This window comes from Xyrauchen texanus, chromosome 45 (assembly GCF_025860055.1).
Source record: "Xyrauchen texanus isolate HMW12.3.18 chromosome 45, RBS_HiC_50CHRs, whole genome shotgun sequence".
Lineage (NCBI taxonomy): Eukaryota > Metazoa > Chordata > Actinopteri > Cypriniformes > Catostomidae > Xyrauchen > Xyrauchen texanus.
This window is the reverse complement of record NC_068320.1, coordinates 10,419,802-10,436,502: the sequence shown is the minus strand read 5'-3', so window position 1 is coordinate 10,436,502 and position 16,701 is coordinate 10,419,802. Positions and strand designations below refer to the sequence as shown.

The 16,701-nt window shown below is 35.5% G+C and overlaps 1 protein-coding gene across 7 annotated transcripts in view; it reads left to right on the top strand.

The window, feature by feature from the left end:
- Positions 1-16,701, top strand: part of LOC127637310 (neuron navigator 3-like) — a 203,640-nt gene that overhangs the window by 77,780 nt on the left and 109,159 nt on the right. For all 7 annotated transcript variants that reach the window (XM_052118307.1, XM_052118306.1, XM_052118309.1 and 4 more), the window contains exons 4-5: positions 7,853-7,925; positions 13,235-13,418. In XM_052118307.1, the coding sequence (XP_051974267.1) occupies positions 7,853-7,925; positions 13,235-13,418 (257 nt within the window). The remainder of the gene's footprint in view (positions 1-7,852; positions 7,926-13,234; positions 13,419-16,701) is intronic.

Genomic DNA, 16,701 nt, shown 5'->3' with positions numbered 1-16,701 from the left:
TTCCCATTCACACAAATGACGAGTAAAGCAGCAGATGATCAGTTCTCAATCACTTGCTCGGTTCCTAACACAATACTATCTTATGACATAACATGACAAACATTTTTATATAGTGAATGACTTGCAAGCAATGTTAGAAAATAAGGTGGTCTTGGGGCCCGTTTCATGTTTTTGCATCTCACAATTACTTTTTAAGACACTATTAGTTAAGTTTAGACTTAAGGTTTAGTTTAGGGGAGTAGGTTTTGTTGGTTTAAAACTCGATTGAGGATTAACCTTAAAATAATGTCGGTCTGCTTCATTTGTACATACACCAACAATTAAAAAAAGCTCAAATGGAATGTGCCCTTTATTGGCACCTTTATGAATGCTGCTTGTTCTTAATGGATATGGGGAGTTTAAAGTAAAAGGAAGGCTTTTTAAGAAGTGCAAAGTGGCTAGGAAGGTACCAACTGGCCGGTAATGTTCCAATTGTACCCCATGCTTGTTTAATCCCTCATTAAAATGTTCAATTATTTCCTAGTCTATAACATGCTAACAGAGTCGGCCCCTTCTTGATAGTCTTTTCCTCTGAACTCTTGTTGTTGTCTCAGTATTCATCTCTTTCCCTGTAACTTCCACTGTTTGGATCTAGACAGGTGGTGTTTAGCTTAAGTGTCAGTTTCTCAGTTTAGTTTAGATCACTCACTCTGTTACTCTTCGCTCAGATCTCACAGAGGGTTTAAGGAGTTTGTTATTGACTGAGTGAGTCTTGCACATGAGTCATGAGACATTTCTCACCTTGTCCTCTCGTCTGTTTAACGCCACATAGTGACACTTGACGTTCACGTTTGATTTGTGACGTGCAAGGTTTGACATTAGCGGTGACCTCTCCAGGCTCAACTCGTAGACATAGCAGATAGAGTTCTGATTGTTTCCTGACAGATCCGTTTACTCTCGCTGGACTGTGACCTCTTCTCTGGGAGGATCTGTTTTGGATTGATGGATCTTCTGCATCTTTACTGTTGTCAGGGAATCATTTTGGTGATTGTCTGGATTTCAAACTCCTTCGAAATTACCTTGAGGTCTGTGGATTCTGATGTCTCCTTAAATCCCCAGACATGTTTGACACACTTTCCAAATCAAATTTCCATGTCCTGTTGTTATCATGTCTTCGAGGACATTTTCACAGTTTGACAAGTGAAGGAAATGTTCATTCATTATATCATCTGCAAACATATTTGACAGACACTTTAATGGAGCTCCAAATATCTGCTCTCCCACAGTGAATTTCAGAGCTTCTAAGCCTCTAATTATATCTCATTTGAAGGCTTTTCTATGGTTCATTCAAATTCTGCTCACCAACAATAAGAAGCTTAATAATACCACACAGGGGAAACTATTGGACTGAGGCCTCTGAAATCTCAAAACAGCTCTCTTTCTGTTGAGGAAAAGTACAAAAACTAAAACTTACATAGATTAAACCAGAAAACAGACATTAAGGAACACAACATGTACTCTTAGTTTTAGTGGGCAATATGAAAGAGCATAAGATAATTTAAAGATTTCACCCAAATCGTTACTGTAGAAATCCACAAATCTCATTTATCAGATAACAAACGTTAAAACTATCAATTTTACCGTCGGTTTCATCATGTGCTTTGATTATTCAGACTTCTGTTAGTAGTTCATTTTGTTCAAATAAGTCAACAATGCAATGTTGTTAGGTCATGTGAAAACAATGCAGCATACTACTGTTTCAAATGTTTATTATTGCATACTATTTCACATACGATTTTCAGTTCATACTTGTACAGTATACAGGACATACCGTGCAGTATATCCTTGTGCGTCCCCACATACACATGCGTGGATGTTGTTTTTTGACTTCGCTATATGCAACACATAATTTATTTTCATTTAAACCGACTGGTCTCAGTTCAGGAGACTCTGGGCTGTCAGTAAAGGTTCAAACTTTCAACTTACGGAGTCATGTGACAAAACAACATGGCGCCGATCACAACGGAGTGTGTTCTTTTGTGAAACGATAACAAAATTACATCTGGTAAGAAACCTTATATCGTTTTTATATTTACGTTTAAGTCTAAATATTCTCTGATTTATGTATATACAGTCTTTACATGGAGTTAGGATGAAAATACGGTGCATTTCCAATGGTTCTGAGACCAGTGCAGATGGAAAGCACACTGATGGTTAAGTCATTCACTAAATAGGGAGCAAAGGACCACCCTATATCTTTCCTATGAAGCCAAGTGCATTCAATCCAAACATCTGAACAAAAGTTCAGTTTCAGGCTGCAGATGACGTTTGAACAACTCGGTTGGCAGACATTGCACAATAATCAGTACTTAGATTCAGAATTTATAATGTATCATTTTATTTTAACATGTGATGCAGTGATTGGACGGTGCTGGTGATTACTTGTATCAGTACTAATTTCTGATTGGTAAAATGGTTCAGCAATGGCCATCACTTGTTTGTTTGTCAATGCAAAGAGAGAACAATGATATTTTGTTGACAAAGTAGAAGAAAATAATTTTTTTTTTACATAAAAGTAAAACAAGTCAAATGTTTTTTATTGGTCTATTTTTTATTTATTTTCTTTGCTTTCCCTATGCACATTGTTCCATAGCATTTTCCTTTACCGAAAATCAGCTGTGATGCTTGTAATATCTCAAAAACAAGAATAACGAACACTCCTGGAAAAAAAAAATATATTATTTAAAATGTTAAAATTTAGTCCCACTGTCCAAATATGTTTGTAGGAAAACGATTTGCTCTAGAATTTAGTATTATTATTTTGCGTGTTTCTAATGTGCTACTAGTAACAAATCAAAAAGGGTAATGGAAAATGCACACAGTAATGTGACGTAATGTCTATCAGCATTTGGAGGGAATATTGCAAAACTCGCCACCTGATCTCAGGTGCTTTAAGTTTGAACTTTTTAAAGAATTGCAATCATTTTACCTTTCATACAGTGTCTTAAATGTTAGACCTGAAGTACAGAGTCTTGGCATTCTCAGCCAGCAGGCACTTCTAAGCACATGTTGTAGGCAGGCCAGCCACTGGCGCTGTACATCCACCAGCCTCACATACTGTAGGGCAATGGATGCAGCCTGATTCATTTAGTTGCTAATTAGACAAAGGAGGCCGCAGGAATTTAACAGCTGTCGTCACTGGCTGGCATCATGATGGCTCAGCTATGGCTGTTTGTCTAAATACCTGCTTGGTGCAGAGAAAGGCACACTGAAGTTGGCACTGTGTTGTGGTTCTAATAAAAAGACCTGCAGAGAAGTACTATAACACTATTAGTGCAGATTGACTGCCTCTTAGTTTCCTGCTAGTATGAGTTAAAACTATCAAGAAAAGTATTCATTGTTATTAATAACTTTTTCAAGGTGATTTTAATTTCTAAACATTTGTGCTTGAAGATTCTACATTGAAATAGGTCCAAATATAATAATAATAATAATAATAATAATAATAATAATATCATCAACAACAACAACAAAAATAATAATACTAATAGATAAATAATCAGTCAAAATAACACAATGTTTGGATTATTATTATTAGTAGTAGTAGTATTATATCTTAATTTAGAGTTATTGTGAACAATTATCTTGTTATTTCCACTCAGTATCTCATTATTTGAAATATCTGGGTATTCTATGAATACAGTAAGTTTGCATACTCTGCACAGTATATACTATATACTGCAGCAATAGTAACAATAGTATCTTTAAATTCCATTTGAAATATTTTGTTATTTCAATTGATTATTTATCTATTAATAATAATAATGATAATAATAATAATTTATTATTATTATAATCTATAGAAAATAACAAAATGTTTGTAATAGCATTATTATTATTATTACTATTAAATATTATTATCTTTCTTTTTTACTTTTTAAATGAAGTATGTTGTAATGTTCACTCAGTATCTCATAATTTGAATTATAAAAGTGCTAGTTATGTAGCATACTTTATAAATAAATATGTTAACAATGCAGATTAACTGCCACTTAATTTCTTGGTTATATGATTTGATGCTACTGATAAAAATAATACTTTAATATGAAAACTTTAAAGATTAATATTAAAAAGAGTGAGAAAAAAGTCTTGATTTCCTTATTTGCTATTTTGATTATACTTAATGCCAATTATGTGGCTTACTTTTAATTATATATATATTTATTTTAATTTATTTTTTGTGTACTCATGTGAATCTGCTCCCCACTACCAGAGGAAATGAAATCGCACAAAATGCCTGCAGCTGTTTCTCTGAAAAAGCAAAAGTGCCAGAGAGAATGCAGCATTTATGTATTCTCTTGGCTCTTGGCTCTGATTTTAAATGAGAGCCATATAATTTAGGCAAGAGACCATTTGTATTTTACACTAGTGTTGAAGCAGCAACACTTACAATGCCAGAGCTCACCCCACGGTTATCTGATATGCTTGGAGCTGGGCCCCCGGGCCCCGTGCCACTAGTTGGGCCCCTCAGCATCTGGATCCACACAGTCGGACCCAAGTGCAAACATTTACTCTGCATTAAAGCCTCACTCTGATAAGTGTGCTGCATTGATTAAACATGATTAGATTAATGGCGATTGCCACTCACAGTGACAGTAAACTTCAGCAGTTTGCTTTGGTCATTTTGAACATGGGACGTGGAGCAGACTCGTGGTGATTTTCCATCCTATTTGCTTTCGTGAAAAGTGCTCATTTATACATTTCTCGATATTATTTTGTGAAAACATACCTCGTCAAAACATTATCCTCCTTAATTGCTTTTAATGACATATCTGGTGCTGGAAAATGTACGTTTGTGTCGGAAAAACAGATGATCTGACTTTCCCGGAGAGTTGTTAAAATCCCACATGGTTTGAAAAAAATATGAGTAACCACTTGCCAAACGGCAGTTCGGCGTCGAAAGCTTCAGAGAGCTCTGCTCGCTATTAGAATATAGAATCACAGTTTCTATTTGTGTGCGTTGCTGTAAACCAAAAGACAGACTAAAAATAAGCAAAGTGATCGGCTGACGGAATCTTTATTAAACCAGGATGGAATTTCCAATGGTACTTATGGGATTATATCCGTAACACAATCCCAAACTGGATGATCTCCTCGCTTCGACCCTGGGACGCAGAGTGCAACCCCACCCTTACTTAAAAAAAAAAAAGTCCAAGTCTGTTTGCACATCTGTCCCACACCTGTCAATCAAAAGGGTCCACTCATACTTTTATTTTCGGAAATAAATGTGCAGTCCAATGTCAAGACATTGCCAGGTTTCATATATCATAAACACCCCAAAAAAAGGTTAAATGGTGCAGTTTAAATGCTGGTTTGTCTCATCTGTGTTAAGAAAGTCTGAATCAATTATTGGTGAACATGCCATCGGGTGCCCATGTGTATAGTTGCCCACTTGTCTTAATGAGACTGCAGTGAAAACCAATTCTATCTCTAGTGCGCCACACATGTTCTGCACTGTGCTTCCATTAAAAGAAGTTTATGGGAGAAGATAATCAAATGTTTAAAGTGCATTAGGCTCTTTGCATGTGTGTCTGTGTGTTGAATGTGTTTCATATGAGAAGCAGGCTACTTTAAGATGGTTGGCACAGATGTATGGAAGTAGAGAAACAAGATTTTGTTGATATTGGGTGTATTAACGATTGCTCATTCGTTCCTCATGCTCTGCCTCGTTCTGTTTATGTGTGTGTTAGTCCGTGATCATACTATATATAGTGTAATATATACTGTGTGTGTGTGTGTGTGTGGACCTTCTTGTCTCCATACCTGACATTGTTGGGACTAAGGGTACTGAGGTCAAAGGAGACTGGATGGATGGATTAATGTGGAACATTGTAAATTGCTACTACACAGGACAGCTGTGGATACAGCCCTAAATAATTGTCTAGTCAGCCTTCACCGAAGAGCTGTAGCAATACAGTAAATAATAAGGACAGTAACAAGGACAGTATATTGTAAATACATCCTGTTTTTCTTTTATATTTGAGAATTTTGCATATTGTGGAATTATTTTACTATTCACTTAAGTACATTAATAAATTCACCCATTTGTATGTACTTTTGATCAAGAATTCAGTAAGAGTAAGAGCAGTATGGTAGTAAGGCATTTAGTACACAGTCAACTTGTTCCATGGGGAGGACAACAACACATCATCAGAACACACAGGATGCATTTTGTTCAACACAGATTGAACACATAGTTATTGGCTCGGTATGACTTAGAATGGCGCCCCCAAAGCGATGCCGCCCTAGGCACTTGCCTATGTCGCCTAATGAGTTGACCAGGAGCTCACATGCTTTGTCATCTTAGTTGTCTCTTAGAATGCTGTCTCTCAGTTTTTGAAGACATTTACATTTACATTTACGCATTTGGCAGATGCTTTTATCCAAACCGACTTACAGAGCCCTTATTACAGGGACAATCCCCCTGGAGCAACCTAGAGTTAAGTGCCTTGCTCAAGGACACAATGGTGGTGGCTGTGGGATTCGAACCAGTGTCCTTCTGATTACCAGATTACCAGTTATGTGCTTAGACCACTACACCACCACCACTACACGCTTTTCCAAAAGATGGTGCTGGAGGTGTTACTGCATTTCATTGCCACACAATTGGAAGCCATCATCAACCAACAATCCTTATTCATTTTTATGGAACCCAAAATACTTCCAAACTTCTGAATGAACCCTATTAGAAGGCGAATAAGGCGTCGTCTTTGTTCCTCCTTCAGCCATGATTTTTTGAACGTTGCTTTTGTTTACATCTGAGTGTGCATGTGTCATTTGTGGTTGTACTCGCAGTGTTGTGAATCATGATTCGCTGATGGGGAAAAAAACTAAAAAAATTTGCTAGGATGTTGTCTACAATTATTTGTGGTATTTTGAAATGCCCATAATAACAATATTGTGCGTGTTAATTATCATGATATAACGTATTACCGAATTTCATCACATGCCTATCTGAATATAAGTGAGATTTTACAGAATCTACTGTAGAGTGCCATTTCCTTGTGAGACTGTTTAAAGTAGACAGCATTAATGCAGTTAATCACAAGGGTTATCCCACAGAGTCTCATGACTGAGCTCAGTCAACTGTCTGTCACAAGTCTGGTGTGTCCACATGCTCAGTGCACAGTGTAATGCATTTCACAAATTATTGCGCACTTCACATCATAATACAGCGCGGTCTGGCCCATTGACAAGCCTTGACCCTGCTGTAAGAGTTCTCCAACATTCTGCCCTATGTTAATGTAAAATATGTGAGCCATGCATGTCCCATGAGCCACTTGTGTGTGTATGCTTGTGGAGGCGCTAGGATATTACCACACTTTCAGTCAAGTGTTTAATTATTACTGCCCTCGATTGGATCACAACATTGTACCTCACGCATGCTTGCTTCGTCTGTCAGTGTGTGTGTGTTGGTGTTACACACTGCTGTCCCAGTGTCACACTCCATGTCCAGTCCACAACGGTAAGTCAGGGGTCATGACACTGCCTGACTCCTGGCTTCAATAGAGCCTTTGTGGTCACTAAGCCATGGATGCGTCCCCAACGAACGTTGGCATGCGTATGTCAGCCGCACAGAAATGAGTTGAACCGTCATACATACTCAAATATGTTATTACTAAAGGCGACCTTTCTCCGAAGAAACCACCACACTTGGCGTCAATGGCTTTGTTGAACTTTGAATACTGTTAGGAATGTGTGTGAGCTTCAATAGCTCCCTATCTGACATCACAGCCCGCTCCCACATCCTCTGTGCCATTAGCATGTGGTGGTGAGTTGCTGTATGGCTGATCTCTTTGTTTTTGTCTTTCAGATTGAGAATGTGGAGGCTTGTCTGAATTTCATAGGGGCCAGAGGAGTCAGTGTCCAAGGGCTCTCGGCTGAAGGTAAGACCCCTCTGTCTATCTGTAACGATTGATAACGACTGTTGAACACCTTCAGAAGCACATATGGTATTCTTTGAATTTACTTGAAGGTGATTTTTGTAATGTTAAAATGCTTTCTCCGGAGACAACTATAAACGATAACACTTTACATTAATGCTCCCTATGTTAAGGGTTTATAAATGGGTTCATTATTGATTAATAATTCAATTGCAAATGCATTATAAATAATTTATGGGCGGTTATAACAGCATGCATAAAATGGGTGAAATTATGCAATAATTGCAAATAATAAACATGTTATAAATGCTTAATAACACTTATTCAACATTTATAACCTATGAAAATGCACCTTAATGCAAAGTAGAAACATGTGAAGCATCTGTTATGTAGTTGCCAACATTAGACACCTGTACATAAAAGTTCAGTATGGTTTAATGGTCATCAGTCTTTATTTTATGATATATCCTGTGAATGAGCATGAAGACCTGACATGATTTAGGGCAAATTATGCTTGATATTTATGTAATTATTAACAAGTGTGTGTATTAAGCATTTATAACAAGTGAAGAAAAACGCTCACTATTTAGCAAATAGTATGTGTAATTAACCTTTTCTTTTATTCATCTGTTATAACTGCATGTACATCATTTATAATGCATTTGTAAATGACTTATTAATCATGAATTAACCTCTTTATAAAGCCTTAACAAATGGAACATTGATGTAAATTGTTAACGTTAAACACAAAACTAAAAAACTAAACCATAGACTTATATTGAAGATGTTCCCAGGTCATGCCTAGGGTCCATAATATCAAAAGAGACTTGGGGTTTTGCTCTTTTGACCACACCTCCGCAACCTCCTAGCACGTTTTGCATTGACAAAAACCTCTTGCATTTTCTTTAGATAATGTAAAAAATCTAGTTATTATTAATATTACATTTGATGCTGTTATTTCCACAGAAATTATACTCTTCACTTGGAAGTATCGTAGATTGCTTTAGATGCAATAGGTAGTTATAGGGTTTTAGCTCACGGGCACTTGTCAACGTTTTAATCACATTGTATTTCTGTCTCTCTTTATACTTCTCAAAACTGCTGCATTGACTAACCACAGATACCCTTGACTTTCTTTTTTAGCACTAATAGAACCTCAAGTGCATTATTTGACTATGTTAAATGATACTCATAACTAAAAGCAGCACTAACAGTCTGCAGCTTGGATACTGTATTCACTGTCCTGCTAAAATGAGCACCATGCGTCTGCAGAGACACTATTTCAAAGAGCCCATAAATATACAAAGTATTGGGTTTCTCCACAGCCTGTTTCTTTAGACTTTCATCACACACTCTTTGCCTTCTTTAGGGGTGTTTGTGTGTGTAGGCCAGCTTTCCTAAAGCTGTGAGTATTATTCTTAATTAAATTAGTTGTGGGTTCAGAGTTGGTGTTTAGAAGGCTTGCATACGTTTGTGTTTAGTATTTTTATGAGGCATGGCGTCTCGAGACCTTTTAAAAAGAAAATGTTTCTGTTTGATGTGCCTGAGTGCATTTAATGCTTCGATTAAAATAAATTGATACAGTAATATCAGATTGTACAAAGTTACAGGGCATTTTAACCCACAGACAATATGTAAAAATATTAGAATCACAGTTTTAAATTGACTTGAGTCTATAATATGCTAAATCCAGGAGGCACCTTTTTGTACAAATCGTCTTTAAACAAAGACTTTCCTAATTTTAAATGGGTCAGTTCACAAAAATAAAATAAAATAAAGAAATAAATCCTGCCATAATATATTCCTTGTGTTACTTCAAATTGAATGAATTTCTTCTGTGAAACACAAAAGGAAACATTTTGAAGAAGTCTCACATTATTTGTATTCCACATCATGAAACTGAATGGGTCTAGGGCTTTTGAACAAAAAAATAAAGTAAATGTAGTTCATACGATTTGTGCGGTACAAGTTTTTTGAAGCTATTTGAGAGCTTTGAGGAACAGGCTGACATTCAAAAAGTTATTCGATAAAAATGTTCCCCTCCACCATAGTTCTCAGATCTTATTTACTCTTGCATACATTCAAAATATTTTTCCATGCAAATGATTATTGGTCACGAATCATCCACTGACATTTGACTTTATTGTCATCAGATCTGATCCAATTATATTTTTTTTTATTACTTAATTTACTTTTTTTAGACTTTTGAGAGAGTTTTCATTTTTCGTTGAACTGTTTCTTTAAGGGAAGTGTGTAAAAGTGAATAATAATTCATTAGTGTTTGCTTACTGGCTAGTTACTTGTCAGAGAACAAAAAAAGCACTGGATGAAGAGGAAGTACACAAGGTCACATCACTGTAAATAGATTCAGGTGATGTATTCACACTTCCCTGTCCTTACTTCCCTTAATAAAACCATCTTATCAGAGACACCTTTGACCTTGTGCAGCCTGTTAGGCATCTGACAAGACGGCAACTCCTAATGAGTCCAGATTTAAACTAAACAAAAAAATATAATATTTTCACGGCAACTTTTACTTTAAGTCTCTGATTCAGCTCCTGCTCACTGGTAATAGTTTACAAAGCATTAGGAGTGAGATATTAGTAAGTGTATTAGCAAGTTTATACAGAGAGATAAGTGTGTTTGTTGTGTCTTGATATAAAGGGTTATATTTCACCCCAAAATGAAAATATAAAAACAATATTCATTTATAACAAATTGTATTTTGAAAAAAAATAAAAATAATAATTATTGATTGCAATTATTATGACGATTACATTTTATTTATTAATTTATTTTATTTTATTGTGTTGTGAAATTATTTTAATGACAATTAAGCATTTCTAATTATACTGGAGCATTGCCAGTATAATTAGAAATTAGAAATTATTATCTATTTTTTTTGCTCTGGTTACTGGTACTAACGAAATATTGCAAAACAAAAAAAAGAACTATATCATCTTGTTCATTTCAGCACCATATTAAAGTATGCTGCAATTAGCAAATGTAATGTAATGTCAGAGTTTTGAGATTAAATCAAATTTATTTTTTGAAAATAATAATTTAAAAGCTTCTATATGGCCAAGTGTCATTTAATTAAATAATATACAGTCACATGCGCTGCACGCTACAGAATGAATAACAGGCGCCTCTATGCCTTGTCATCTCCTTAACACACACACACACACACACACACACACACACACACACACACACACACACACACACACACACACACACAAAGGCAATTACTAGTGCTTGATTTTCATGCAGTGTGTCCAATAGTATCCATATGCAGAGCCACAGATCAGTGTATTTAGTGTATAAACAGCTGTGAACTCTCAAATGAACTCTTTCTCCATTGCAGCTTGTATATTTCAGCTTGCGAGTCGTGGAGAAGTTTGATATAAAGAACACTTCACATAGAGGAAGAACTTCAAAGATCTTTCTAAATAAAAGTCCAGCTGAAATGTGAACTTTATTCAACTGATTTCATGAAATTTAAGACATTACGACGGTATAAAAGTATAATATTCAAAGCAGTTGGTATTATACTCATATTAACAATAATATAATATTAAATGTTATATTATTAGTATTATTATTCATTAGCAATGTCACATAAGCAAGTGTACTGAATATCAGCATGTTGTGATTCATCCATGGCATCCTTTTGCCTCAGATAATCAGATTGTTTTTATTTAATATTTTCATTATTACTGTAGAGCTCTTTTGTGCAATACATATATATTGTTGAAAAGTATTATATTTTCATTTGATTAAAGCTCTACATTATGTATTTGATTAAACACAATTTGATCATAACATTTAATTAAAACATTTAACATGGAATCCAGAAAAATTCAATCAGAAAAGGCATAATTTGTACCTATAAGACTTTATTCAGTTCTTTTTGTAAAAAAATGTTCTGTGTAATTTCATCTAAAAACAGATTTTTTTTTTAAGTGTCGAGTTAGTATCGATACCGAGGTACCAAAACTGGTATCGTACTGAAGCCAAAATTAAAAAGTATCGGAGCAACCCTTCTTAGTTGTCATTGTACAAATATTGTCAATAAATGTAAATACTATGACATTAATATACAACAGATAACATACATTTATGTATGTATTTATGAAATACATAAATAAATAAAGATCCTAATGTAGGCTTCATTTCCTTAATTCCCATCCTTAAAAAAATTGTTTTTGCTAAAATGTGCTATGCTAATGCATTAACCTGACTCAGCTCAGTTCCCTTGCTAAAATCCAAATGTGCTCCATACAATACTTCATGCATCCTTTTTATAAAAAATTCTATATTTTTTTCGCATTGACCTAAAGTGCACCAACACCAAATACTCCTGTGCGGATTGTCAAGATTCTGTCACCTGACCCAGAATATGTATTATAGTGAAAGATACCATCTGAGTGTTTTATTATGTAGCATACAAATTACAGCTACACACCATCCCAAATTGAACCCGGGGAGATTAATAACCCCAAACATTGCTGACGGGTGAAACATACAAAAAAGCTGTCAGAGAAAACCGTAGTCTTCTTTATAACGCTGTGTCATTGCATATCGCAATTCTTCAGTCGCTTTCAGTACCAGACATTAGCAACGTGTGATTATGAATGAAGGCCATTTCACAAATGGCATAAGAGAGGAACGGTCGCTGCCAGGCAGAGCGCAGACGATCAATGCCTCTGCCTTCATCTTTAATAATTTATCTCTGTGATCTGAGCAACGTTGGGCTCTGGCTCTTATTCAACTTAGTAACTTCAATTTCAGAAAAGTTTTGAAGCATGCCTTTGTAGGAAACCTCATAGCACTCATTTGCATTGGCTCTGAAACAGGATATTAGCTTTTGGGCTCCTAAATGCGTCTGTAACATCAAAGCTTTGCTTATTCAATCAGTGCTGCTCAAAAAATGGCCCAATTAAAAACCCAATACAAGCGTCACACTGGCTATTTACAGGCGTTAATGTCTAATTTATTGGCCTCATTTTGACGCACTAGTCAAAAAGCTCCATGCAGTCAAAATTGGCCGTTCTAAATTGGGAATCTCCAGATGGCGTATTGTTGTGTGACCCCACAAAAGGCGCACTTTACGCCACTTCCTCAATCTTAGAACAGAACTAACGTCTGATGATTATAAACTCAACTCGCACTTCCCTATACAAAGACACACATCTAACATCAGTGTTTTGATATGTTCTTTGGACTTAATCCTGTTCTAAAACATGCTGCATTTCAGATTTAGTGCAAAAATGCAGTGCTTTTGTAAATGTGTTGTGTTCGATCATTAGAGGTGTGTAATGGGAATCTGAAGAGCATCCTGGGTCTGTTCTTCATCCTGTCCCGCTACAAGCAGCAGCAGCAGCACCAGCAGCAGTATCTGCAGTCATTAGTGGAGCTCCAGCAGCACGTCACACATCAGACCACTGGGGCGGCACCAGCGAGCCAGCACAAAACACAAGACATGCAATCCAGGTAGGACTCATCTTATGATAACAGTCTTGAGATAATGAGTTGCATATTGGTAGAAAGTGAATGACAATGAGGCTGTGAGGGATAGGAGTGCAGTTCATGCAGTATGTTCTCTCTTCTTAAGTCACATTAGACTTTCACAACATATGTTTTTTTTTTGTTTTTTTTTCCCATTTGAATTACTTTGAAAAGATGTGTTTTCAATATTCATCTACTGAACACTAAGCACACAGATACATAACAGTGTGACATATTGAATTAACTGTAATTCTGTCATGTATAGCCTTAGTTTTCATCCATGACATTAAATTGCAGTAAATTGCAGGGGTGGAGCTTGCCTTTTCAATATATGCATGCTCCAGAAACAAAACAGCCTTTGCTCCAAGGAGGAAAATTATAGAAAATATACCAAAGTATATTGTAGCATATTGTATTAGCTAAAGCTCGTCTATTAGAAATAAATAAATAAAAAATAAAAAAAATCCTGGTAAATTACGGAATCAAAACTGGCAGCTGTTGTTGCCAGAAATTCAACATAAAAAACTACAGTGACACAGTTTGAGTTATGTTTGCAAAATGTATATGGCTGAGAAAGTGTCATTTATATTCATGAATAAAGCGATAACTGAATGGACGATTCAGTAATATTCACCAGGAAAGTGCTATCTGATTTGTCAGAGAAAATATAACCCAACCCCTAAACCATATCCTGACAAATCAGGTAGAGCTTTACTCATATATATATATGAATGAGACATCCCATGCATCCTACGTTTCGGAAATGTGCTACCCTCTGTACAGACACGTTTTGTAAATCACATGGAAAGCTACTAGATGACTTCAGGCTGATAGTGTTCTATTTAAATAATATGTATCGACTACACTGAGCACTTTATTAGGAACATTAAGGTCCTAATAAAGTGCCTGACGTGGTCTTCTGCTGTTGTAGCCCATCTGCCTCAAGGTTCGACTTGTTGTGCATTCTGAGATGCTATTCGGCTCACTGCAATTGTACAGAGTGGTTACCTGAGTTACCATAGCATTTCCATAGCTATAATGAGCAGTGAACCTAGAACATCCTTTTAACAGTTTTTACTGTAGCACTTATACATTATTTTGTAAAAATATGAACATTTTTACATTATTTATTTATTTTTTGATAATATCACACAATAATATCAGCCATTTATGCTTAGTTGGTTGTGGGTGCAGCACTCTAAAGTTATCTACCTTCACTTAGGTCTATTTTGTGTGTTATAGACCTATATATGTTTTGTTTTCTATTTGAACTGATATAGTAAGACGGCATTATATGAATATGTTGTCTATGTGTGTGTGTGTGTGTGTGTGTGTGTGTATCGATAAAAAAAGAAGGCATTCACTGTGATGTAAATAGACAAGTAATCTTAGCAGCAGCTACAAAGTGGAGATGCCACACATGAATAGCATTACATAGCCTGGCTCACATGACCTGACCCAGAATGCGTGTGTGTGGGACAGGCAGAAAAACACGAGTGTGCGTTCTGTAGTACTGAGTTCTCTGTCACTCTCAGCATTAGTTGTTGGGGGGATGACAGAGGCAGAAAGTGTTTACTGAGTGCAAAGAGAAGAGAGAGAGAGAAAGACAACAGCTGCCCCTCATTCTTGTCCAGGGCCTGTGGGAGCTCTCTCAACTCTCATCCAGCAGTGACAGGTGGTCAGAGGGTCTTGGACTGCCAGCCTGAAACACACACGTACACAGTTTAGCATTCCACACACACCACATGACATCAGCAAGCAGAATTGGGCCAGAAGGCCTGTAAGATTGGCTCGAGTCCTGGAGGATGTTGTAAACGCAGTCTCCTCAGATAAGTATCATGGCTCTGTCTCCAGCTTCACACAGTCCAGTCAAAAGGAAGCTATTGTATAGCGTTTAGGAAGTGTTTCTTCACAGCATTTATGGGGTTTGTGTTACAGGTGTTAAAATGGGTGGTTGAAAAGCTGTGTGTGTGTGTGTGTTTGTGTGTTGTAACAGGCACACAGGTCTTGGCGATTCATCAAGTATGCCCTCTTGCCAACAGCATAAAAAAGCTTAAAAGACTCCTGGGATTTCTTAAGCACTTTTCTTTAGTGTACTAGCTGAAGTGAAGCATACTCACTGAATAAACACATTATTTAAAATAAGGTATTATTGCGTTAATGATGGAAATAAATACATTATTATTATTATTATTTTTAGTTTCTGTCATATGATTACCATGTAAAGAGACATTGATTATTGAGAAATCTGCTTCATAAATACAAATTAATATTAATATTTGATTAATATTACTTTTATTATTATAATTATTATGTTCTACTTTTTTCAAAAGGGAAGCAGTGCTTTACATGGTCTTCTTAAGAATCTGTTATATTTATCATGTCATACATTTTTTTTTCCCATGAAGTCCATTATAATGATGTACACATTTTTATTTTATTATTATTTATTTTATTGTATTATTAATTTATTTTTATTTTTTGCAGAAAGACATTCACATTTAAAGGATTAATCCAGGTTCAATACAAGTTAAGCTCAATCGTATTATTTGTGGCATAATATTGATTACTGAATTTCCGTCTTCGCTCTGGCTCTTAAGGCGTGGTCACACATACCCATTGCCAGGGATGGGGAGTAATGGACTACATGTAACAGGATTACGTATTTAAAATACAAAATATAAGTAACTGTATTCCACTACAGTTACAGTTTAAATAATTGGTAATTAGAATACAGTTACATTCAAAAAGTATTTTACTTTATTATTACTGAAGAGATTACTTTGCACTTTATTGTCATTTATTTCATTTAATATTTTATTTATTTAATTATTTATTCATATAAATTATGTGATCCAAAGTGCATTTGAACAGCGGTGAATCACTTTCTTATGATTCATATGAGCAGACAGAGAAGTAAGTTTGAAGTAAGTTTGGAGCAGAAGAAATATAAATAACCCTTGTGTAAATTGTCATCTTTAGACTAAACTAAAATTATATTTCTAGCCATTTAACATGCACATGTTACCAGACTTTCTAGTAAGACCTTTGATATTAGAGCAAACATTTTTGTATTGTTTTCCTGTAAAAATATCAAAAAATCTTTAAAACAAGATCAATTTGATTGATCTTGTTTTAGAAACAACACTGCATCATATAGTTTTTTCAGAGAATGTATTTTTAATGTGTATTTTGTCTTACTGTACTGGCAGAGTTTTTATAGTCAAAACAACTGAAAAAAATCTACCAGTGCTGAAGAAGTAATCCA